The sequence below is a fragment of the Pezoporus flaviventris genome, unplaced genomic scaffold (assembly GCF_033815535.1).
Source record: "Pezoporus flaviventris isolate CSIRO_AGI_PZ_B2104156 unplaced genomic scaffold, CSIRO_AGI_Pfla_v1 ptg000026l, whole genome shotgun sequence".
Taxonomy (NCBI): domain Eukaryota; kingdom Metazoa; phylum Chordata; class Aves; order Psittaciformes; family Psittacidae; genus Pezoporus; species Pezoporus flaviventris.
The window spans coordinates 3,027,323-3,051,950 of record NW_026892574.1 but is presented as its reverse complement, the minus strand read 5'-3'; the positions used below and the strand labels follow the sequence as shown (position 1 = coordinate 3,051,950).

The 24,628-nt window shown below is 61.2% G+C and overlaps 1 protein-coding gene across 3 annotated transcripts; it reads right to left on the bottom strand.

The window, feature by feature from the left end:
* Positions 1-673: 673 nt before the first annotated feature.
* On the bottom strand, positions 674-23,267 carry SEMA3F (semaphorin 3F). Of its 3 annotated transcripts, none has more exons than XM_061458419.1 (19): positions 22,967-23,267; positions 19,510-19,679; positions 10,378-10,538; positions 10,157-10,219; positions 9,738-9,857; positions 8,293-8,373; positions 6,134-6,227; positions 5,629-5,748; positions 4,619-4,758; positions 4,430-4,544; positions 4,176-4,245; positions 3,908-4,052; positions 3,595-3,817; positions 2,769-2,857; positions 2,526-2,567; positions 2,169-2,326; positions 2,026-2,093; positions 1,258-1,391; positions 674-1,175 (listed from the first exon to the last, which is right to left on the bottom strand). In XM_061458419.1, the coding sequence occupies exons 2-19, from the start codon at positions 19,625-19,627 to the stop codon at positions 765-767; spliced, it is 2,352 nt and encodes a 783-aa protein (XP_061314403.1). In that variant the 5' UTR covers positions 19,628-19,679; positions 22,967-23,267; the 3' UTR covers positions 674-764. The 3 variants fall into 3 exon arrangements, with proteins under 3 accessions (XP_061314403.1, XP_061314405.1, XP_061314404.1); XM_061458421.1 differs by lacking the exon at positions 22,967-23,267 and adding an exon at positions 22,685-22,815; XM_061458420.1 differs by lacking the exon at positions 8,293-8,373 and having other exon boundaries at positions 22,967-23,266.
* Between the last annotated feature and the right edge of the window lie 1,361 nt (positions 23,268-24,628).

Below are 24,628 nucleotides of genomic sequence, written 5' to 3'. Positions count from 1 at the left end.
GTGCCCCAAACATCTGTGGGCACTGGTGCCAAAGTGCCCATATCTGCTCGAGGTCCTACCCTGGTGCAGGCCCTTCTCCTTCCCTTCCCCACACAAAGACCCTGGCTGAGCCCCCACTGTGGCATGGACTCCTGGATTCTGCCTAAAGTGCCCCACTAAGCCTGCAAGGAGGGGGACTAGGCCACACACCCTGCCCCACAGACCCCTTCTCCTAGGCTTGCCTGGTGGGCTGCAGCTCCCCCACGGAAAGCACTTGCTCCTCAATAACCAGGTAGGGAAACTGAGGCACGAAGCTTCAAGGGTCATGCCCAGCTTGCACAGGCAGACCTTGTCCAATGCTCCCTCCCCCCTGCCTCCCCCCCAGATGGGGTTTGTCGCTCCTTCCGCAGAGCATCACCTGCTCCCACAGCAGCACCTCCAACCCCTACATGGGCCATTCCTCACCTGTGGGATGACAGCGGCTACAGTGCCGAGTGGTCTCAGCACACCAGGATCCTGGGGCAGGAAGGAAGACAGTGATGGTGGCTGCTGCCAGCCGGGGGTCCCTGCTCCTCCTTGGGGCTGAGAGGGGGGTCACATCACCCCAGTGACTATATACAACCTACAAATAAATACCCCCTCCCATGGGAGTGGGGAGCGCATGTGTCTGCGTGTGTGTGTGCATGGATGTATATATATATATATATATTTATTTATAGATATTTTTAATATTAAAAGGGGGGAAAAATAGACCACTTGTGCTAGCAAAGTCCCTGATGATGGTTTCATGTATGCCCGTAGGTCTCTGGCTGGTGATTCCGGCGGTTTCGAGGCTTCTTCTGGTCCTGCTGCTCCTTGGCTTTGAGGCCAGCCAGTGGTTGTGGTGGGCTGGCGGCCGTGTGCCGCCAGTAGCCCTGGCAGTACTGGTCCAGGAGTCCCATTTCGGGCTGGGTGAGAAGCTGCAGCAGGTCCTGGTAGCCGGGAGTGGGGGCCCCCGGCAGGCCAGGGGGGGTCTCTGCCTGCACCAGCACGGCATGGACGGCGCGGCTGCTGAGCACGCGGAGCTGCACCTTGGTCACCGTGTGCTTGAAGTTGTTCTCGGTGGCGGTGCAGGAGTAGAGGCCGCTGTCGGTGAGCTGGAGGGCACGCAGCAGCAAGCCCTGCTCTGTGCGCAGCACCCGGCCCTCCACCCGCAGCTGTGGGGGGGACAGGAGGCATGTCTCAGGCGGATGGAGCCCCGCACTCCCCGGCACCCCCCGACACTGTGCCCTGCCCTACCTCTTTCCGCCGGTCGCTGTTGTCCTTCTGCAGCAGCCACTTGATGCTGGCCTGTGGAGAGCGGGGCTGGCACTCCAGGAAAGCGGTGCTGCCCTCCACCCCATACTGCACAGCCTCCACTGCGTTCTTGTTAGCTGCAGGGTGTACCATGGGCAGCGGGTTACCTGCCTCTGCACCCCTGCCCTTCCACCCTCCTCCTGACCAATGACTACAAGGAGCTCGGGTCCACTGCCAGCCACAGATCTGTCTGGTCCCCAGCCACCCAGCAAATGTGCTCCTCCTTGAGTGCAGCCATGCTTCCACAAGGGTGTACATTCAACTGCCCATCCATCCATCCATCCATCCATCCATCCATCCATCCATCCATCCATCCATCCGTCCATCCATCCGTCCATCCGTCCATCCGTCCATCCGTCCATCCGTCCACCCGTCCATCCGTCCACCCACCCATTCAAATCTGCTCATTCTCCTCCCCAAAATATCCACCTATCCATCCATGTTCCATCCATACCAAATCTATCCATCCATCCACACCCTAACCCTAACCCTAACCCTAACCCTCCTCCCCAGTGTCTCCCTCCCTCCCTTCTCCCTTTACCTATATATCCACCCTCACAGACATCAACCCACCAGGGCATCCATCCACCCATGGATAGACGTCCCCCTCAGGCCACCCATGTCCCCTCCAGCCACTGCCACCTTGTCCTTCCCATGCCCTCAGCGTGCACCCTTCTAGGCCCACGCTGCAGGCTGCCCCCAGCCCCTCACCATTGGAGTTGTAGCCTCGGCACTGGCGGATGGGGTTGCCGTGCCGCACGTCCTGCCTCCGGCTGCGCCTGTGGGGAGGTGGGAGGTGAGCAGGAGAGTCTGGGCCAGGGGGACCCTACTGCCACTCCCCTGTCCCCCTGTACCTCTTGGAGGAGGCGGAGTACCGGGTGCAGGCGCTGCCGTCCCAGGCGCAGTAAGGGTCCCGGGCCAGGCAGCAGTCCGCACAGGCTTCCCCATACACATCGCAGCGGTGCAGGGCCAGGTGAGTCACACCTACGGCCGAGGACACATACAGTTGTTGCTGTTGGGGGACAGAGAGGACAGGTGAGGTGCTGTCTCATCCCTACCCCACAAGGACAACCCAGAATAAGCTGCAGCCTGCCTGTACTGGGACTGGCTGAGACACCAGAGCCACCCGGCTGCTGCAGTGACACTGGGCAGTGCTACAGCCACATCTGTGATGGGATCTGCCCGGGCCCCTGCCACATGCTCTGACTCACCCTCTTGGAGGAGATGGTCATTGTCTTGATGGGTGCTGGCATCTAGATGGGAGCAGAAATGAAGGAGATGGAGGGGGGACTGCCTGGCCCATGTTGCAGCCCGACGGCAAGTACCCCAGACCCCCTGCAGGCAGCTGGGGCAGGCAGGGGTAAGCAGCCCCAAGGGACTGGCTGATGTCCCAAGGGGGTGGTTGGAAGGGTTCAGGACATTTGGCAGAGGGTGGAGGACAAGCCAGCCCTCACCTTGAACACCTCAATTTCCTCCAGCATGAGCTCCTCTGTCTCCATGTCATCACGAGGGAGCACGATGACCTTCTGCACGGTGCCCCTATCTGCAAGACACCATGATGCCCAGGAGCTCAGTGCCACCCTTGGACACCTGTGTCCTCCCCAAGTGGGAGGGGGGTCCCTGCTGGGGCTGGGGGGAAGAATGATCCCCCCCAAATCATCCCCATCTCTCTCCTGCCATAGTGGGCAGCTGTGCCTGGTGTGTAGCTCAGGTCACTGCCTGTGGCCAGGGACTGTCACTATCCAGGGCAAGGTGGGGACAGTAGCTAGGGATAGACAGCAGGGCAGGAAAGGATGAGGATAGATCACAGGAACTCTGGGGTGCATCTTAGAGGAGGGGAAGCACTGTGCTGGATGATGGTGTCCCCAGTATGGGCACTGGAACTGGGGGAGGACAGGGCTGGATGCTGGTGCTTCTAGGATTGGCAATCAGGCAAGAGGAGACACAAGGCCAGATGATGGTCGGCTTAGTATGGACAAGAGGAAGCACGTAGGATGGTCTCTGGGGTAGGGGGAGGACCAGGCTGGATGGTGGCATCCCTAGGATAGGAGATACCATGCTGGACTGCTGGCTCTGGGGGTGGGAACTGGGCACCGGGGCAGGGGAAGAACCAGGCTGGAGCCTTGAGGAAGGGCATGGATCTCAGGGTGGGGGTTGGAGCCCCTGACCCTGCTCCCGCATGGCGGAGGGCACCATGCTCTGGCCAGTCCCGGTGGTGGCCGTGCCCTCCGGGGCCGCGGCGGAGCATGCTGCGTTCCCCGCGGTGCGCGGCGTGGGTACCTGTGCCCAGGAAAAGCACCTCATAGCGCCCGTCTGCCGCGTCCACCTGGTCGACGGCCACGGTGGTGAAGCGGTAGTTGACATTGGTGCGCACCACCAGCGGCTGCCGGTGTGTGGGGTACACAGCGTGGTACATCAGCGGGTGCGCACGCATGAAGTTGATCACTTCATCAGGGTAGTCCTTGGTTGACTTCATGGATGGGGTGAAGGTTCCCCCAGGGCACTGCGGCACAAACATCACCAGCACTTGGTGACCCGGTACCCTAGTGTTGGTTTGAGAGTCACCTCCCCATGAGTGCCTAGGGGTACTCACGGTGCCTGGCCGGGGGTAGGGCATTTTGCCTGTGTAGGGCATCCACTGGTAGTTGGGTCCTTCCTTGTGTGCAAATGGCCCATTGAAGACCATGCGGATGTCAGCCATGGAGTAGACACACACGGCAGAGCCCTTGAAGACTGACCTGGGAGGAAGGGCCTGCTGTCACCCTCCAGCTTGGTGCTGCCGCCATCGCAGCATCACCGGGGCATCCCCCCTAGCTGGGACCCCTCATCCACTGCTCTGTGCCAAGAGGGTCAGCACTCACCCCGAAGCGGAAAACACAGCATAGATAACAGGGTTCTTGGTGTCCTGTGTCTGCTGGATGAAGACGTCCTCTTGGGACAGAAAGATGGTTGTGTCACCATGGGGAAGGTGGGCAGGAACCCCCTTGCACCAAGAGACACCAGGGCAGGGAGGAGAGCAGCTCCCCATGGGAGACTAAGAAATGTGGGTCATCAAGGGTGTCCCCAAAGTCCACAGGGCTGCAGAAGGCCCCCAACCCCATCCTCGCTCACTCACGGAGCTCATCGAAATGTGTTTCGATCCCATCGGGTCCTGGCACGGAGCAGACGAGCCGGGCCTTCAGGAAGGTGCTCCACTTGTTCACAAGGCAGCAGTGGCCCCCATCATCGTTCTGGAACAGAGGGACCCCTGTGCTCAGCTCTGCCTCCCCTGCCCGCTCCCCAGTCCACCCACCACTCCACATACCAGGCAGATGCGTCCAATGCGGGAATAGACCCCAGGGCTCAGCGGGGCATCGGCTGACTTCTCTCGGAAGAAAAAGTAGAGCTTGTCGTCATTCCTCTCGCTGCTGTCAGGGATCAGCTGAGCTCGGACAAAGGCTGGGTCTGGAATGACATGGCACAGCATGGCACTGACAGCCCAGCAGCACCGCCCAACCCATGCTGAGCCCCCTCTCCTCCAGCATCATCCCACTTATAGAAGAGCACTGCTGTGGTCACAGGGTGAGAGATGGATCTAGACTAGAGGTGGGCTGAGGAACCAAGTCTCTCTGGAGGACACTGATGCTCCAGAAGGGGCTCAGAGCATCCCTGAGGTCCATGGGGTGGAAAGTTCCTGCAGCTCTATGAGCAGGGTGGTGAGAACTGGTCTTCCCCGCTCCGGGGAGGAACCACGCAGCCTGGAAGTTTCTCAGGAAGCTTCTCCTTGCCATCCATCAGCCAGTGCCCAGCCCGTGCTGACAGCTCCCCCTCTTCGGGTTACAGCCCCCGCCGGCTCCCCGGCCCGGCAGGATCATCCCATCTGCTCTGCTCTGTTTACTCAGCTGCTGTCCCACAGGCAGGGGTGTTCTGAGGAGGGCAGGATGGACGCTCGGGGTCACCGACTGCAGGCGACATGGTTGACATCTCAGCCCTGCACAAACCTCTTCATGGACTCTGGCAGAGCCAGCCCCATCTCTCACCAGCTGGCTGCTCCTGTTGCCCAGCAAAGCTCCTGACACATCCATCACTGTCCCACACAGCTATCTCTCTGCTCTTCTGCCCATATTTCCACCCTTCCATCCATCCGTCCGTCCATCCATCATCTGTCCGCCCATTCACACACCCATCTGCCCTACACCACCACCCATTCACCTGCCCATGCTGGCTACCGTCTCTGTCCTGGTAGAAGGATGCAGCGTGACACAATGGGTCTCATCTCTAGGGCTGAAGCCATTGGGCTCCCAGAGAACCTGGGCCAGTGACACACCAACTCACCATTGAGCCAGCGTGAATTGTACTGGTCTGTCCTCATGGCTGTCTGCTTGCCCATGGTGCGGAAGATGGCTGCGTCCGTGCCCATGAAGTCAATGTAGACGCCAGCATAGAGCTCTTCATCTGCAGAGAGCAGAGCCAGGGACCCCCACCCAGTCCCATCCAGCCATCTTCTCCCACTGCCCCTGGCTCCATCAAGCCCCAGCCCTGGCTGGTAGTCACCAGGCAACCAAGAACCACTGCCAGTGGCTGTCCCAGAGAGCTCAGGAGGTGGGCACTGGTCTGTAACCAGGACCCCAGCTCCACTGGGCCAAGTGCCCAAGAACTGGGCATCTCAGGTGCCTGGCCATCCACAGCTGTAGCAGACAGTGGTGGCAGGGGCCACTGAGGGATATTTGGACAATGCAGGAAGACAGTGGGAGCAGCTGTCCCATATCACCTACATGTTCCCTCTGCCTAACACAGGCAGCACCAGCACCTCGTAGCACCAAGGAGCTACAAGACTTACTTATTAACGCAGAGACGGTGTCGACTTTGGGGTCATAGGAACACTTCCCCTTGCCTGACTCCAGCTTGTCTGGCTCCAGGTAGAAGATATAATCCTGGAGAAGGAAGCAAACAGAGGAGCTGGTGAGACTGTGACCCCTCCATCGCTGTGGCACTTTCCAAAGCCCATCAGGAGAGGCAGCCTCCTCCATGATGGAGCTCAGCAGCAAGGACGGGTGCAGATGGACCACACCAAGAGTCTGCAGGTCTCTGAGAAGCTGAAGCTCCCATGAGCTACACCTCCAACGTTGCTGGGTGCTTCTCCATGCCCTCCACCACTTGGAGACTTGGCTGAGCCGCCAGGCTGAAACAAGACATCCATTCCCCAGGTCCACTTCTGGGCAAACATCTCCCTCAGCTGTCTCTTCTCTCTGGCTGGTCACGCTACACATCACTGCTTGGCTGGCTCCAGGTTACTCAGCTCCAGCTGCTTTGGTAGGCAGGGTTTGGCCAGTGGCACAGCTCAGCTGCTGGACCTGATGCGCTTCTCTTGTCAGGATCCGTTTTCCAGTGGGTGCCACTGGGGTGGCATCATGGTCAGATCCTGCACCCACTCCAGTGAACTCGCCCCATGTCGTTAGAGGCCATCTCCCTACTGTTGCCTCTGCCTTCCCTGCAGCCATCCTCTGTCTCATGTCCCCAGGCAGGGGAAACACCCACATTGCCTCTGAAGATGCATGCAAAATCCTCTACTAGTGCCAGTCTTCTGCTGGTGCTGGTTGGGGGGCAGTTACCCCACACCCCCAGCATATGAACCCCCAGATCTGGGATGAAGCAGCAGCACATCAACCCCCATGGGCACTGGGGGAACCTCAAGCAACCAAATTGGGCTGGTCCTGTACTCTGGCTTGGACGCAGGGGTGATGGATGTGGCGTCAGCCACCATCCATTGAGAGGTGAGCAGTGCCCTGGTAGAGCCCTCAGCTCCAGGAAGGGCAGGAGGGAGTGGGGAGCCAGGATGCTCACCGTGAACGCCTCCCACCAGAGGGTTTGCTCACGCCAGCTCCTTCCGCATCAACCCCAGCCACAGAGATGGACACAGCCGTGTTTCTGCTGTCCCTGTCGCTGCACTGCACCACCTGCACGTCTATCACCATCACCAACACCTCTGCCCGGCACTGGCCCTGCTCCTGAACTAGGCAAACCCTCACAGGGACAGCCTGGCTCTTCAGTACAGCCCTGGCCCTGGTTGCACCATCTCACCCTCCCGGTCAGGCAGCCCGCGAGCTGTCACAGTGTCAGCACTGCTGTTTGGCTCACGTGCCTTGAAACACATCAGAGCTGCTGGGAAGCAGAGGCCAGCAGCCCCCAGGGAGCCCTGGCCCAGGAAATGCACCCAGGAGCTTCTCCCTGTGGATGCTGGGGACAGGCCCAGCAGGCAGGGAAGAACCAGGGGAGCTGAAGGAGTTGAAATGGCAAAGTGCTTCCTCAGCTGGCACTGGGGAACCAGACAGCAGGAGCTGCCCACAGCCAGAGAGATGCTCATGGCCTCTGCCCCAATACTATTCCCCCTCAGAGTGGGGGGGGCAGGGGACAGAGGGATGGGCAGGGGGGTCCAGGTCCCACACGCTCCCCAGCCCATGCACTGACCCATGTTAGTTCAGAAGGATGGCTCAGGGGGTGACACTGTCAGGGTGGGCTGGGTGTCTCCAGAAGCCAGTGGTGACACAAGCCCCTCCAGGTCATGGCAAAACAGCTGCTCAGAGATTTTTACGTAGACCCTACCAAAACACCTCCTGCACATCGCCTTGGCATCATCCCCTTAACACATCCCGAGCCCTTTGGCTCTGCCAACACATGGTCCCACTTCCGAAGGACACAGCAAGCCCAGAGCCAGGCAAAGCCAGCAGTGGGGAAGAGAGCCACCATCCCTGACAGTGTCCTCCATGGGGATTCGTACGTGTCCTGGGAGGAAGGAGTTAGTGAAGGAAGGAGAGCAGACGCCAGGCCGGTGGCTGGAAGATGCTGTGCCGAGAGGGAAGGAGATGGCAGGGATGCCCATGGCACGGGGCCCTGGCCTTGGGGTCGGAAGCATGCCGGTGGGAAGAAGGAGCCCGCGGCTCCAGCACTGCCCGGGGAGAGGTGGGCACAGCTGCAGCGGGCTCCCAGGCCGGTTCCCACCTTGCTCTGCGCTGGTCTCGGGCTGAGGGGGCTGGCGGTGGATCTGCTTTCCCGGCCTCCCGGCTGGCTCGGCGGGAACCCCTGGGGAAAAGGAGCAGGGCAGAGAGTTAGCGCTGCGGGTGGGGGGAGGACGCCCCAGAGCAGGGACACGTGAAGGGGACCCTAAAACTGGGTGATGGGGGCCTGTGCTGGTGGTTTCCCTGGATGCTGCGGGCTGGGCGGGCTTTGCCTCCCACAGGAGCTCCTCCAGGATGGATCCTGCTCTCTCCCACAGAACTGGAGTGCCCTGGCGCAGGGCAGAGCAGCGAGGTGGCTGCCTGCAGCCATCCAGGTTGGGCTCACACCCGGGCACACAAAGATGGCACCTGACAGATGGCAGCGCCCTGTGCAGAGGAGCAGCACTTCAGGGATGAGCTGTGGCATGTGGGAAGCTGCCAGCACCATGGGGTCACTGGAACCACCTGTCCCTGCCACATCGCTGCTGCTTCTGACGGGGAGGACAGGCCATGATATCCTCAACGGCACCGGCACCCTGGTCCTACCTCTAAAGCTGCCACTGCAGTCCCGGTCCGGTCCGGTCCTTATCTAGTCCCAATCCGGTCCCAGTCAGCAGTGGCCCAAGCAGCAGCCACATCACTTTGTGCCTATGCCCTGGGGACATCAGGGCAGATGCCCATCCTCCATGTCCTCCATGTCCAGCGCCGTGATCCTCCCTTGGCTCGGGCTGGTGGCACCCCGCTCACTCCAACCACAGGAGGGGACACAGCCTGGGACCTGCCACCCAGCACAGAGGGGATGGACACCTTGCAGGGCTCAGGGCCCCTCAGGACACCCATGCTGCTACTTGCAGAGACCAGATCCCTTCCAGGTCTGTCCTGAGGGCACTCCTCTGTCCACTGTGCATCCAGCTTGGCTGCATGCGGCTTCAATGCCACCTTCTGCTGCACGCTGTGGTCCTCAGGGCCTGGTGACATCCATCCAGGGACATCCCCGCCATGGTCTCATGCTCTGCCACTGCCACTGCCACTGCCACGGTTCTCCCTGTGCAGTGCCAGCGCTGGTGCGGTGCTGAGCATCCTCCACATATACGATGAGGGGCTCAGCAGCCCGGCGGCAGGTGGGAAGCCAAGGGGACACAAGCCCCTGTCCCCAGCAGTGGCTGCAGCCAGCAAGGTGGGAGGGCACATTACATGGAAGCCAGCATCGGAGTCCAGCCAGGGCAGCCCAGTTCCAGCATGGAGAGAAGTCCTCGGTCTGCAGATATGGCTTGGGCCCGCTCGGCAGCACAGCACCGTTAGCCATGGTCACCCTCCAGCCTGCCATTGCCCCCAGCCCTCTGCCCCCCGACCCTCCCAACACCAGCCATGCCACCCTCCTGCACCCAGCTGAGCCAGCACTGCTGGGACAGGCACCAGCTCAGACCCCTCATCCCTCCCTCCCCTCACCTGGGCTTTGCGCCCACGGTTGACGAAGGCACAGATGGGGTTGTAGGCGCCGGTGCCGCACACATAGAGGTGGGTCCGGTTCCAGGGCTGGATCAGGCGGATGAAGTTGCCACACTCTCCCTGGGAAGCAAAGGAGGAAGTGACAATCCCAGTGAGGGGCCATGGGTTGGGGTGGGGCCATGGGTTATTGTGGTCATGGGATGGCATGGGTCATGGGATGGCATGTGCCATGGGACAGCGTGGGTTGGGGTTGGCATGGGCCATGACCTGGCAAACAGGAGGACTCAACCCTGACTGACAGGAGGAAGCAGCAAGGGCACTCAGGAGATGGCTTTTCCAGGGTAGGACATGAATCCCCCTGCAGTGCTGGCACCAGGCCTCCCACTGCTACAAAAAGGGTGCTGGTGATGGCCACTCACGTTGCTGTTCTTGCCCGACAGGATGCACTCCTCAATCCTCTGCTGGGAAGCAGGCCAGTGGATCTGCAGGGACACCAGCCCAGGGAAGATCAGAGCTCCTGCCTTGCTCCACCTCTTCCCCACCAGCACCAACGATGCCCATCGAACTCTTGCCCTGGCATGTGAAACAGCCCCTGGTTGTCCCCCTTCCACCTTCCCCCAGCCCTGCTATGGCAGCTTACAATGAGGGGTTCGCGGTTGATGTCGTGCAGGTCCAGTGAGAGGACATAGTCCTTGCTGCCCACGTACATGCGGTCGTGGTCCTCGTCCTTCAGCAGAATGCGGTAGTCGCTGGAGTTGAGGAGGAAGTTGAAGAAGTGCGCTGTGCCCGTCGCCTTCAGCTCTGTGGGGGCAAAGGTGTCAGCACCCCAGGGACCCCCAACCTTCTCTGGTGCGTCCGTGCCCAAGTTCAAGCTTGGTCCTGGCCAGAGGACGTCTTGCGAGAGGAGATGCCACCTTCCAGGCCATGGTGCTCATCTCCCCTTCCATGAGTGCCATGATGCTGCCACCTCTGTGCAGAACATGGGACAATGGAGATGGTCATGGCCGGTTGGACAACCAAGAATGGCCAGAGGAGGGGACAACAGGATCTAGGGTCAGGAGATGCAGCTCCCCACAGCAGGGAGTGGAGCTTCCCACCGAGATGGGTCTGGAAGGGGGTGCTTCCTGGCTCCCCATCCAGGAGCCCACAGCTCCCAAAAGCTCCAGCATTGCCTCTCTCCTGCCCTGTGACCTCATGTCCCAGACAGGCTGCTCGGATGGGGAGCTGGGACCCCAAGGAACCATCTCCTGGGGAGGGGATGAGCCTCCCCCAGCCCCGCACACCCCATCCCCCCTTGGAAGTTATTTTTAGCCCGAGTGTGGGAGCAACGAGTGAAAGAGGATAATGAGGGTCATGAATATTCACAAGTGCAATGAGGCAGCCAGATGGAAGGCAGAAGTGCTGCAGATGATGTGGGCCTGTGCCAAGGACCACGCAGCAGGGGCCACGGCAGCAGCGAGAGAGTACTCTAAACCCTTGGGACACTATCTGCCCTGAACGCAACCCCTTTGGAGGTGCCACCCCTTTGGAGGTGCCACTCCCTTTGGAAGCCACTCAGCCATCAGATGCCACCTCCATGGGAAGACATCTGCACTGGCTGCCTCTCCCTTTGGAGACGCCACTCTCTTCGGAGGTGCCATTCTCTTTAGATGCCACCACCAGCCATCAGATGCCAGCTCCGTGGGACACTATCTGCCCCAGACGCTACCTCCTTTGGAGATGCTACCACCTTTAGAGGTGTCACCCTCTTTGGGCGACATCAACAGCCATCAGATGCCATCCCCATTCATTGGATGTCACATGCATGGGGTGCCATCTGCCCCAGATGACCCCTTTGAAGGTGTCACCCCCTTTGGATGCCACCCCCAGCCATCAGATTCCACTCCACGGTACGCTGGACCCCCACCCTGCAGAGTTTGTCCCTTCACTGAGGCCCCATCCATGCAGGCACCAGCTGCTGGGACTGGGGTCAGGGACCCCACAGAGACCCCCCCATCTGAGGCAGGAGCAGAATGGGGTTCTGCAGGTCAGTAGCAAGAAATCACGCCAGCTTCCCAGCAGGGCCAGGCAGGGCTCCAGCCACCTGGTGCCGTTCCCAGCCAGGATGTCAAGCATCCGCAGATCTCCCTGACCCCATAGGGGGCTGGCAATGTCCCATGGATGTCCCCAGGATCTCTTCCCATCCTGGGCACAGGGATGGTGGGGGGCTGTGCCCTGCACCCCGGCACACCAGCTGTGCCAGGGACCCCCTCACACAGCCCTGGGGACCTCCTGCTTGGCATCCCGGGGTGGGCTATGGGGAGCCCACACCAAGGGGGCACAGCCAGATCCATGCCCACCGGTGTCACTGGGAGAACCCTCTCTGTGCCACGGCTACAGCAGTGCTCCCCAGCCCCATGGAGGGACACCCACAGCCTGCTCAGCGCCACTCAGCCATGATGGTGAGGCCAGTACATGCTGGGCACACAGGGTGGAAGCCATTGGGGCAGGCTGTGGGAAACAGCGTCACAGGAGGTGAAATCAATCTCCCCCCAGCTCGGGGCCTGCCTGCCTGCCAGGGCTGGCTGGCTGGGGAGAGCATGGTGGACGTGTGGAGTGTCTGCGGGCAGGAGGGTGCCCCCAGCCATGGCAGAGGTGGGGTGGCAAAGGATAGGGGACTGGGGGTGCTGCCCACCCACAGCATGCTCCTTCTCCTGCCTGTCCCATCTGGGCTCCAGATGCTCCCTGCCTGCCCCAGTATTCCCTGCCTGTGCTGTGGCACAATGGGTCTGGTTCCTGCCTGTCTCATGGCCTGCAGCTGCAGTGTGTGTGTGTACAGCAAGCAGTGTGCGTGCATGTGTGTGCCCCATGCAGCATGTGCGTGTGTACAGCGAGTCATGTGCGTGCATGCCTGTGCCTCATGCACCGTGTGTGTATAGCGTAACACGCTACACACGTGTGTGTGCACGTACAGTGTGCACTGCGTCTGTATGTACACCCCATGCTGCATGTGTGCGCACACATGTCCCACACAGAGGGTGTGTGCATGTGTGTGTGCATGCGTGTGCCCCATACAGCATGTGTGTGTGTACAGTACATAACCTGCGTGCATGTGTGTGCCCCATGCACCGCGCATGTATATAGTGTGTAATGTGCTTGCATGCGTGTGCTCCATTCACCATGTGTGTATAGCACAATGTGCATGCGTGTGTGTGCATGAACTTGTAGTGTGCACTGCATGTGTATGTATGTGCCTCACTGCATGTGTGTGCACAGGTGTTCTATGCAGTGAGCGTGTGCATGTGTGTGCATGCGTGTGACTCACGCAGTGCCCTGGGGACACAGGATGAATTTGTTGGAGCTTTCCCCACCCCAGGGATGCTGCTGTGGGGCTGGAGGTCAGGAGCCAGGAATGTGCAGGATGGCCCTAGCTGCAGCTGCAGCAGTGGGTGATCCCCCGCCCAGGGACCCGGTGCTGGAGCCATGCACTCAGCCATCGTGCCTGGGGCAGACACAGCCCTGGTGCAGGCACAGTGGTTGTTAAACTGGGCAGGAGCCCACACAATGGGACAACGCCACATCTGTCACTGCTGCCTGCCCCAGAGACAGCATGCTCGAGCTCCCTGGGGATATGCTCTCATCCTCACCCTCCTGGCCAGGACCCCGGGGCTGAGCCAGGCAGTGGGGGACACTGGTGTCGGAGGGTCCCATACCAGCAATGGTCCCAAATATCCCACATCCATTAGGATGGCAGGCCCCAGGACTCAGCAGGACACAAGACCAGCAGCACAAAAGGGACCCATTCAGCACCCCACGGCCCAGTGATCAGAGGGGGCACCCCTAAAGCAGGGCGGTGACGGACCCACTGCCCCGTGACACCTTCTCCAAAGGGGATGGAGGGGCGGGCGAGCCACTGCCCCAACCTCTGACCTCCCAAACTGACACCCCCTCGCCCTGCCCTCCTAATCCCTCACCGCCACCCTGCCCCCAAACCTGCCCCCAGCAACCGCAGCGGGACCCTGGGGAGAGAGCAGGGCAGGGGCCCCGCCGAGGCGGTTGAAGCCACCTCGTTAGCCGATGTGTCCTGATGAGCTTATTCCCTCCCGCATCCACGCCGCCAGCCCCGGCACCAGCAGAGCTTTCCCGGCTGGCCGGGAGCCTAATCCCGTTTTAATTGCCCAGCACCGGAGCCAGGAGCTGCCCAGCAGCGCAGCCAGGGTGGCCTCCCTGGGGAGCGTCCCTTCGCAGCGTCCCGCGGAGCCCCCATCGAGCCCCCCTTCCCCAGAGTCGCCTCCCCGGCATCGTTTGGTGGCCTCAGTCATTGAGATTTAATTACCCCGCGCCCTCGAGCGATGCCGGCGGCCAGGAACCGGCGATGCTCGGCTTGCGGTGGCAAGCAGCACCACCCGATTACATCCGCTGCGAAGCCACATTCCCCCGTAATGCCAAATTCGGGATGAATCTACAGCTCCGGCAGCTGACCCCACCTCCACCCTTGCTGACTGCCAGCACTGGCCACCATCCGGTCCCTGCCCGTCGCCCACTGGCACGAGAGTGAAGCTGATCTCTGAAGCAAGAGGTTGATTCTGGGGACTTCGACAAACCGAGCATCCAAGAGGCTGCTTACTCCTCACCCCAGCACCACAAACCCCCTGATCTCCCCCCCCAGCATCACCAGGGCGCCGGCACTAAGATTTAATGCCCATAAGGACCCGAGCCAGTCACCTCCCCAGGTGCACAATCGTGCACCATCGTTGTACCCCAAAAACCAATTACAGACGCTCTCACCTAATTAGTTTCTAATTATGGGCTTGTAGCGCATTCAACATAATTAGCATGTAAATTACATGGCGTGTTTATATTCAATAACCCCCCCCCCGGCTGGCAGAGGCAGCGCCTTTCGGGAGCCCTTTCTTTGCACAGAGACGAATGAATTCACTCCAAATGCCGATGGATAAGCTCAGCGCTAGGCCCAAGGGAGCCTGGCCAAGCAGGGATAAATCCCAGCTCCATCCCAAAGCATTTTATCCCATAAATTTATAAGCATACCCCAAATTTCAGGGATGCTCTCCCCTATTTTTTTCCCTGCTTGAAATTTGGGATGCAGTTCCTTGGCTACCTGGTGGAGGAGAGTGATGGGGAGCAATGCTCCGAGAGGAATGGGGGACTGGATGCGTCCCCTCACTTGTCTAAAGCATTTGTTGTTATTGTGGTTGATCAAAGAGCTGGGTGGGTTGCACGATGAAAGCAGAATTGCTTATTTGTTTGAGCGTCACTCCGCTACCCCTTGATGGGTTATTTATGATGTAATTAAGCTAATTACATGTAATAAGAGAGTTTCCATGGCCCCCAGCCAAGCTCTTTTCCCATTTAACCGATTCACAGGTGGGAGGAAACCAAAGCTGCCTTGCTGGGGCTTGGGAGATGAAATGGCTCCGGTTCCGCTCGCTGCATCCCACCCCACACCATCTCCAGCCCTCCTGGAGCATCGCTCCAGCCAGCACTCACGGCAGGTGTCATGGCTGCCCGGATCAAATCCCTCGGGATGAAAGCGGGGCCGGCTGGGTGCACCCCCATTGCTGCACGGCCCGTTGGGCACAGGCCAAAAAAAAAAAAAAAAAAAAAAAGGAAAAAGACATAAAAAAAGAAAACCTACATTTTTTTCACCCAAAACCGCTGATTCATCCCGTGGAGCCTGGAGCCTGCCCCAGGCGCTGGTGGAGAATGTGCCCCAGCAGCATCCTGGCCAGGGGAGACCCTGGCACCACCAAGCATCACTGGGCAGCAGTGACCCTGGTCCCCAGCAGGAGCTGGGCCCTGGGATGCTCCAGCAGCAGGAAAACCCCCTCGGGAAGGAACGTGGCTTCGGGAAAAACACCTGAATCTCCCCAAAACCAAAGAGCTGAGCTGAGGGGCCGTCACACACACACCCCCCACCCCCCACTGCTTCGGGGTTTTCGTTTCAAATGTTTTCTGACATTATTTCTGTCTGCAGCCCCCGAGCACCAGACAAGGTGCAGGACAGAAACACAGTTGCTTTTCCAGGCCATTTGCTCCGTGCCAAAAAGGTAGTGGAAAGAGCAGCAGGCAGGGGTGCTCTGGGCAGGGGCTGACAGGACTGGAGCTGGGTCTGGGGGATGACACATACCAGGACCTCAGGAAAGGCCACCACTGGCTGTGCTGCTCCAGAAGGAGCGGTGTTAACTTGAGGGCTAATGAGCTTATTGCATATTGGCTTGGGGGGAGGGCTGTAATCACATGGGGTTTTTTTGGGTGTGGGGTTAGGGAGCATATGGAGGTTTGCAGCCAGAGCCTGGGGGGCTTATCCTGAGCAGCAGCCGGTCCCAGCAGTGTGGGGGCTGCTGCAGCCCCCCCATCAGCCCAGCTGAAAAAATCCTCTTAGGGGTCACAGAGCTCAGGCCCATGTCCCCATTCCCCATGGCACAGGATAGGACTGCAGCATGCCCCCCAACTTTGAGGGGTCTGAGGAGCAGCATAGGGGTTTGGTGCACCGCCAGCCCAGGCCAGGATGGGGACTGATGGCACCCAGCCCCTCCGGCACATCCCCAGGCCTGGCTGTCTCCGTGCCCTTGGCCCTGCCCATGCCCCCCATTTCCCCCCATGTTTATCCCAGCCCGCTGTCACAGAGCGGTGCCCACAGCTGCAGCAGCTTAGGAGGGCATCAGGACGGCCCCGGGGACATGGCCCCTTGCCGGGCTCCCCTCCAGCCATCTGCCATCCCCCCAGCCCGGATCAAGTGTGCCGATGGCCCCCGGCCGAGATGCCGGCAGGGTGGGAGGGGAAACTGAGGCATGAGGCATCCAGGAGCGAGGTCAGGCAGGGGGCTGGCAGCAGAGCCCACAGGAGACTCCACCGCTTGATTTATCCTTTTTAAAGTGGCATTTTCCCCCGGCAGGAACTGCCCTGCCTCTCACCCAGCCCCTCCCAGCCAGGGCTGCCCCATGGCTGGAACTCTGCTGTCACTTTTCCGAGAGGTGCTGGCATAGCTGCTCCCCGTTTGAAGCCCTATGGAGAGCCCTGACCTTGAGGGCTTCCCGCGATGATGCGGGGTGAGAGCCCACCCTTCCTTCCCGCATGCTTTTCCCACGCTGGACGGGCAGCAGGACACAGAGGGATGAATCACCATCATCATCACCTCCTGCATCCTCGTGGGGAAAGCATCAAGTTCTCTGGTGCCCGAGCCCCTGGCCCAGAGGAAGGCTCGGAGCAGAGGGGCCTGCAGGATGTGTATGGGAGAAGGGGAGGAATTGTTAGCAAGGAGATGATTAAAAATATCCACCCTATTTCTGGCCAGCACTGGGCTGGGATCTGGGAAGAGCTGTTGGCAATAGGGAGCCGTGTCGGAGCCGCTCCCAGCACTGTTCTTTCCGTGTCGGTCACCTTCCTCCCGCCAGCACATGGACAGGAAAGCCTTGAGAAAGAGGACAGATGGACAGGGACCATAGGGGTTACGGGATGGGGGCAAGGACCGGAGGATGACCCTGCAGCAGGACGAGGGAGCTTGGCTCCTGCTCCTTTCCTATGGCTTCCTTATTTTATATATTCTTTCTTTCATAGCGCTCGGAGACGCTGGCGCTCTGTGAAGGATGACGCAGGCCCCGGGGAGCTGCGACAAACCTTCGGTGCACGATAACAAGCAAAGGCAAACAAACCCAGAGACGCTCCCGGGGCTGGCGGGGCTCCAAGCAGTGTGGGGGGGGCAGACACGGAGACACACAGCTCCTTCCCAGCACCCCACCAGGCACCAGCACGATGCCACAGCCACACCATTGCACGGCGATGCTCCAGCCTTCAGCACGAAGGATGCTGATGGTGGGGCTCTGCACCCCAACCCCAGCAGCGTCCCTCCAGCCCACGCCAATAGCCACCAGGTCCCCTGCAGTACAATAGCCATGTCCCTGCTAGCAGGGCCCAGCTCAACTCACCACACCAGTGTCCCACAGCCTAGCTCCCATCACATCCAGCCCACTGCCTTCAGCTGCCCAGGGGGGTTGGGGACAGGGATTTAGGTACTGTACCAGCTACCCGTGCAAGAGAAGGGACCAAACTGGAAAGCGAAGCCCATGGATTCAAGAAGCTCTGGGCAATTATCAACTGGGGGAAGCTGCACACCAGCAGTCTAGCATGCAGCTCATAGCTGGCCCTCTGAGGAAGACCCTGGGCTCATTCTCTGCCACCACACTACAAGAGCATGGGCAAGGAAGGGGTGAGCACATCCCTTCCCAATCCCAGTGTGCTTTTTTCTCCATATGCCAGTGCAAACCAGCCCTTCTCCACTGCAAATCCCTCTCTGGGCAGAGAGGGCAAAGGGGGCCCTGCCAGACCACCCCAGGTGGAAAGAAGGACCGGAGCTCCCAACACAGGCACGTGGTCCCCTGGGCACAGCCAGTGACCTCTGCTCCATCCAGCCAGGGACAAAACACGAACCCCAAAGCAGCCCTCACCCACAGCACAACAGGCCCAACCATGCTTATCCGGAATTAATCCCAGTCCCGGGCATGCCGGCGGCTGTGGGACGGCGACAGGCATTAACACACACCTCGCCGGGGCGGCGCGTGCTGGGTCCAGCCAGGGCTTCACCAGAGCCTCCCCTCACTGTAGCCATGAGGAAGACACTTAGAGTCGGGACAAGGGATGCAGCCCTGGGTAGGAAACAGCAGTGGCCAAAGTGCCCCAGCAGCCCCCAAAACCCACTGAAACCACCTTTTGAAGGAGGCAAAGCAGCGCCTGCTGTGCAGGGAGGAACTGCTCACGCCTTTCCAGCCCAGGCTTGTCCCCAGCCTCTTCATACCAGCCATTTTTCCTGCTGAAGCCAGCCTTTACACCGGTGTCTCACCCCGTCCGTGCTGTGTTGCCATCACCCCTCTGACATCACCTGGGGCTCTGCTGGCCCAGAGCTCTGTGCTCATCATCAGCTCTGTGACTGCATCCTGGGCTCATGATTTGGTACCTGAACAGGGGCAAATGCACTGTGGGATGGAGGCAGCACCAGCTCTCCTTGGCAGCTCACGTCCCCCAGGACCCCAAGGGGAGGCAGGCAGGAGGCTCCACATGCCCGTCACCCTCCTGACACATGTCCCTGGGCTGGGATGCATGGAAGTGCGGCCCTGGCACTGGACACACCACGCTGGCAGAGCCAGTTTTTGTTCTGCTTCTCAAGGTTTGCAACCTGCCTCATCGCCCCCCATCCCACCCCTCTCAGCATCCTCAACACAGGCACTCAGAACCAACCCCTCTGCCAACATGCACCCTAAAGCTGAACTGGGGGAACCCCTCTGCCAACATGCACCCTAAAGCTGAACTGGGGGGTGTCTCCCTGAGCTCTCAGCATGGGCTGGGTGGGTCGGGCAGCCCTGTTACGAAAGAGTTAACCCCCCACCCCCACCCCCCCCCCGGCATCCTTCCCTCCTGCCTCTTGCCGGCTCCCTGCCAGCTCCCAGGCATTAATACCAGTGGGGGGGGGGGGGGGGGGGGGTGTCAGTGATGTCAAGCTGGTGCCTGGACTTGGGGTGTACCTCTGCACCCAGCTTTGACAGACAGAGGAAGCCACCCATCTGCAAGGGGAAGCATACTGGGGGAACTGGATTGGCTGATAGCCCTACAGACTGGGGTGGGGGGCAGAATGGGAGCTCAGCACACAGAGATTTATGGGGGTGCAGCCTGCTGATGCCCTGCCAAGACAAGAAGGAGCAGCCTGGACTGGGGTGTCCCAGTCCTCTCCACGTTCTTAGGGTCCCTCCCTGCCACCCAACTGACGCCGCCAGGCTCTTACCTTTGAAGGACAGCTGGACCCTGGGGGTGGCGAAGCCGAAGCCGTGATCCTTTGCGTGGGCAGCCCGCCAGCCCAGAGTCAGCAGGGTGGCCCAGAGGAGGACACCAACCACGGGCATGGTGGACACACGCTTGGGTGCCAGGGTCGAGGGGAGTCTGGGGGGGCCGAGCCTGCCAAAGAGTGCACAGGGAGGAGGGATGTCAGTGTGCTGCACTCACACCCCCCAGGGGGGGGATGAGCCCCACATCTCCCCATCCCGCTGCCCAGCGTGCAGCATCCTCCAGGGGGGATGGAGCCAGCCCAGAGGGTCTCAGCCGAACTCTGCTCTCATGGTGGGGGGGCAGGAATAGGGGGTGCTCAGCCTCGCCTCTGTGGGTGCCAAGCCAAGTGTGCAGGGAGAGGAGAGGGCGGCGCTGGAGGCTGCAGCACACTCCTTCAGACGAGCCGTCAAGCCTTGCCCAGGTGAGGAGCATCGTCCTCACCCCCCCAGCCTGCAGCCTTCCCCCTGCCGCCACCACGCTGGATCCCCTCACCCCAGCATCCAGAGGGGTCCCATTCCCAGCCCTCTTCTCCCCACCTCTCCTCCCAGCCCCCAGCAAAGCCACAGCAAGCAGAGCCGGGATCAAATCTTTCCAACATGAAGGAAATCTGGACTTCATTATTCCAAGAACGTACAAAAAAAAAAAAAAAGAAAAAAAGAGATTTTTTTTTTTCCCCTTCATAAATAAAAGAGGAAGAAAAAGGAGAAAAAAAAAAAAAAAAAGAAAAGAGCCCTGCCTGTGTGCCAGGCAGCTGGACTCCCTGGGGCTCCGGCACGGAGCAGAGCCCGCCAAGCTGCCTCCAGCAAGCCACACACGCACCCCGGCACGGCACAGCACAGAGCCCCCCAGCGCGCTCACCAAGGGACCGTCTCTTCAGGCCCTGTTCCCTCTCTCAAGGCAGCACCCTTGGGGCGGGGAGTTCCAGGGGACTCAGGGCAGGATTTGTGAGGAGGCCTGCAGTGGGAAGCCCCTCGCATCCCCAGGGAGCTGCACATCAGGGTGGGATGCACTGTGCCGTGGTACCAGGGTGGGCTTGAGCATCCAAGAAGCCCCAGACTCTGCACTAGGGGATCCCCACCATGCCACCCTCATGGGGATGTGCCCTCCACGGCTCTGCCAGCTGCCACAGCACTGCCCCACGGGGCACAGGAATACACGAAGGTGCCAGGTGGATGGCCAGGAACCCTTTGGGGCACAAGCGAGAGGAATGCTGAGCTGCAAAGGAGGCAACCCGGCACTGCGGGGGCCTGCCTGCAGCCCATACGGGTGGGTCTGGCTGGCCCCTCCTGGGGTGCCCAGCACACACCACACCGGCCCCAGCCCTGAGCGGGACGAGGGCAGCAGCACTGTCACCGGCATGCGGGCCCCTCCAGTGACGCGCTTCCTCGAGCAGCAGGGCAAGCCCAGAGCGCAGCGGCATCGCCGTTCACAGGGGCTCAGTATCTTATTTCTTACTCTTGCCTTCAGAGTCAGGAAATATCTCGATTTGTTCTATTCCCCCCCGAGCACACCCAGCTCTTCTCCATTGTACTGGCATTCGGACCCCTTCCAGGCTGCCCCCCCTTCTCCCACCCATTCCCAGGCTCTGCCCTTCCCATCAGCGCCGGGCCGGGACAGCCCGAGCCCCCAGTTCCTCCAGCCAGCCAAAACTCCAGTTGGTTGCAGTTAAATACCCCCCCCCTCCCCCCCCCCCCCCCTTAATCCAAACCTCCCCCCTTCTCCCCGGCAGCTTTAGGAAATAATTCTGGCAAATCCCACTATTGCATTTGGATGGAGCGGCGTACGCGTCAGAGACAGGGAGCGAGATGGCAAACAAAGGAAAAGAGGGAGAGGAGGGGAGCGCAGCGAGCGTAGGGCGAGGAGGGGGGAAAGGGCCGGCGGCGAGAGGGGGCACACAGGCCCGGCCGGGAAAGGCAAATTCCAAGGAAGCAAGAAAGAGAAATGGCCCATTGGAGTGCACCTCGGCCAGGAAATCTCTATTTCCAGGGTCATCTGCGCTCCAGGGAAACTGGGAACTCCAGGGGGGAGAGCGGCCACGTTCCTCTCCCCCAGCATCCGTGCTGGCTGGGGCTGGGGTGTTTTCCTTAGCAATTAAAGTTTGGCCATTGCTGGTGCTGCCGAAGGATGATGAAAATCCCGCTCGGCTTTACCCCCTCCTCCCCAGACCGGTCAACCGAGCGCCGCCGCGCCGAAGCAATTAGGGAAAGGTTTCCTTGGCTGGAACGGGGACGCCTTTTGGGGGCTGAGACCCCGGGCTGAGGGGGGAATTCGGGGGGCTCGGAGGTCGGGCTGCCCTCACGCCTGGTCCCAGCGGCCTCAGGAGCCAGCCTAGGGTGCAGGAAACGTTTTGGGAGAGAAAAGGAACACAGGAACACAGGCAGGATGGGCAGCGGGAGGGGAGCCTGCCCCTCCTCTCGGCCACGGCGCCCGAACGCGCGATGCCACCGGCGGGAAGGGGGGAAAAATAATCAGAAATAAAATGAAATCGGGACGCTGCCCGCGCAGCTCGGCCCCTCGCACCCGGGAAATAACTTTGCACAACTTTACGCCGCCGGCCCTCGGTCACGCCTGTCCCGGCCCCGGGAGAACCCCCGGTCCCCCGCGCTCTGCCCGCCCCATGCTCCGGCCCCGGAGGTGATTGGGGGCCCAGCGGGCGGCCCTCAGCTGCATGCCCCGAGGTGCTGGGGGGCTCAGGCGTGTGTCCCCTCCCCAGCACTGCTTCCTCGGGCGCCCACCCGCCTCTGAGCCCTGCCGCAGCCCGCCCTGCCCCAGCAGTGCCCCGCCAGCCTCCGTCCCCTGCGGGCACCGTGTCGCTCAGGAATAGCCCCCCCGCCACCGGAGCGGGGCGCGCCTGCCCAGCCAACAGCTCCCGCGGGTAGGGGTCACCGCAGGGGCTTCTACCACCCAGCTACTGCCGCCCGCGACGCTGGAGGGGGGGTGCGCTGTGAAGCACCTGGTGTCGCCATCCGCTCAGGTCAGCCCTGCCACCGCCGGACCGCAGCCACCAACCCGCCCGCTTCACCGCTTGGTTACGACGCGGGGGCACACACGCGAGTTCCGGGCGGCAGAAAGTTTTCCCGAGGCTCCCCCACCCCGCACGGGGGCTCCTCTCTGCCGCCCTTCCCCGCCCTTACCTCTGCGGGTGCCAGCGGCTGGGCTGTGCAAGCGGCGGGGCTCAACGCCGCGCCCGGCACCCGCGGCCCCCCGCCATCGCGACTGCCAGCCCCGGCCCGTGAGCAGCGGCGGCGGGGCGGGGCAGCGGCCCGGCCCCGACTGGGCGCCGCAGCCCGTGCGCTCAGGGCTGGGGGGGAGAAGGGGGGGATGTGATTTGCATAGCCCCGCCCAGCCGGCCCCGCCCACCCCGCCCATCTCTCAGGGCCGCGGGTTCGAGCCCCACCGCCTCCCTCATCGCTCACCTACAGCTCCGGCCTTTTGTTGCTCCGTGCCGGCGGCGCCCCGCCGTGAGAAGCCGCGGGCGGCTCGGTTGGGCTCCGGCGCCCACCGCCCTCCTGGCGGCCCCGGGAAGGAAGCGAATAGATAAGTGACGTCCCTCCTTTGTCTGCCAAGGCGGGCGGCGGGGGGGCGGCCCTGGGCTGCGAGAGGCAGCGGGGAGCCGAGCCCGGGCGAGCCGGCGGCTTTGTGAGAGCTGCGGCTCCGGCGAGAAACCGCCTCCCACACACGGCAACTCCTTGGGCAGGGTGCGGGGCTCTTCCCCCAGCCCCACCTCGCTCCTTCTGCCCACACCCCCCCCTTCCTCCCCGCCGTTGATCCCCCCGTGACCCCCAGCCCCAGTCCCAGGGAAGATGGGTGATCCCTGCCCTGCTCCAGTGCCCTGCATCCCGCTGTCCCGGGACCTGCCGGCCTCTGGGCGAGCCTTGCCCAGCACCATTTCCTCTGCACGCCACAGCATCCTGCCTTCCAAAGCAGTGCTGGCAGGTGCCGAGCAGCTGATCCCCATGGCTCTCTGCCCTGAGCTGGGCACCTCGGAGCCCTCCAGATTGCAGGCACACTCCTTCTCTACCCTGCTCTGCTCCCGAACCCTGGGGCCTCCGTGGTGCTGCCTGTAAAGGCAGGCGCTGCCTCTCCCCCTGCTGTGGGTATAACCCCGGTGCAAGCATGGTGACCCCCAAGACCTTCCCCCTTGGCCTCAGAGGTCCCATCCACAGGTTTTCCACTTCTTCTTCAGCTACCCTGCTCCCACGCAGGGTAATGAGGCATTAAGGACTCTAAGAAAGCGCAAACAGGGCTCCTAGAGGGAAAGGTGCATTGATCTTAGACCAGTCATGTGCCTGTGTGGGCTTGGGCTGTCCCTCCCGGGGTGGTGCTGGTGCCTGTGAGCCAGGCTCCCTGGGCAAGAGCAGGGTACAGGGGACCAAGGCCATCCTGACATAAGGGCCAGAGCACGGAGCCCAGTAGACACCATCAAGCAGGTACTGGTGCTGGAGCAATTCCTCCCCTGAGCACAGTCCCCTGCTCTGTCCTAGTGCCCCTCTACCCTCTGTTACACTGCAGGGATTGGGGACAGTGTACAGGACAGTCTCCACCCAGCCATCCACTGGGGCTCAAGGAGGAGGCAGAGAGGGTGTCTGCACCCAGCCCTGCTGCCACCTCCTTTCCCAGGGATGGCTCCTTGGAAATCAGCAGGCTCCAGCCTTCACTGTCATGCTTTTCCTCTGGCTTTCTCTGAAAAACAAGGAGTTTGTCACTGGCTTCTCATCGCTGCCCACTCTGTGTGCAGGAGAGGATGGCTGCAATGGCTGCAGTCAGCCGTACAAATAAATGGCCCGAAATACGATATGCGGGAGCTCCCTCGGATAAAAGAATTTGTAAGGAGAGGTTTTATTTTCCCCTCAGAGCCCCAGTCTCGTGCAGTCTGGTCCAAACACAAAGGCTGTCCTGAATTTCCAGTCTCACTTTCTCTCCTCGCTGCTGGCGCATTGGGCAATGCTTTGGGGCACCCTCTCCCCTGTGCCATTGCCTCAAGGCTGCAGTGGTAGCAGGTCACCAGCATCCCCAGCGCACAGCATGCCTGGGGCCACTGGGCTCCAGTGCAGCCGCCCGGCCCCCGGGTGCAGTTC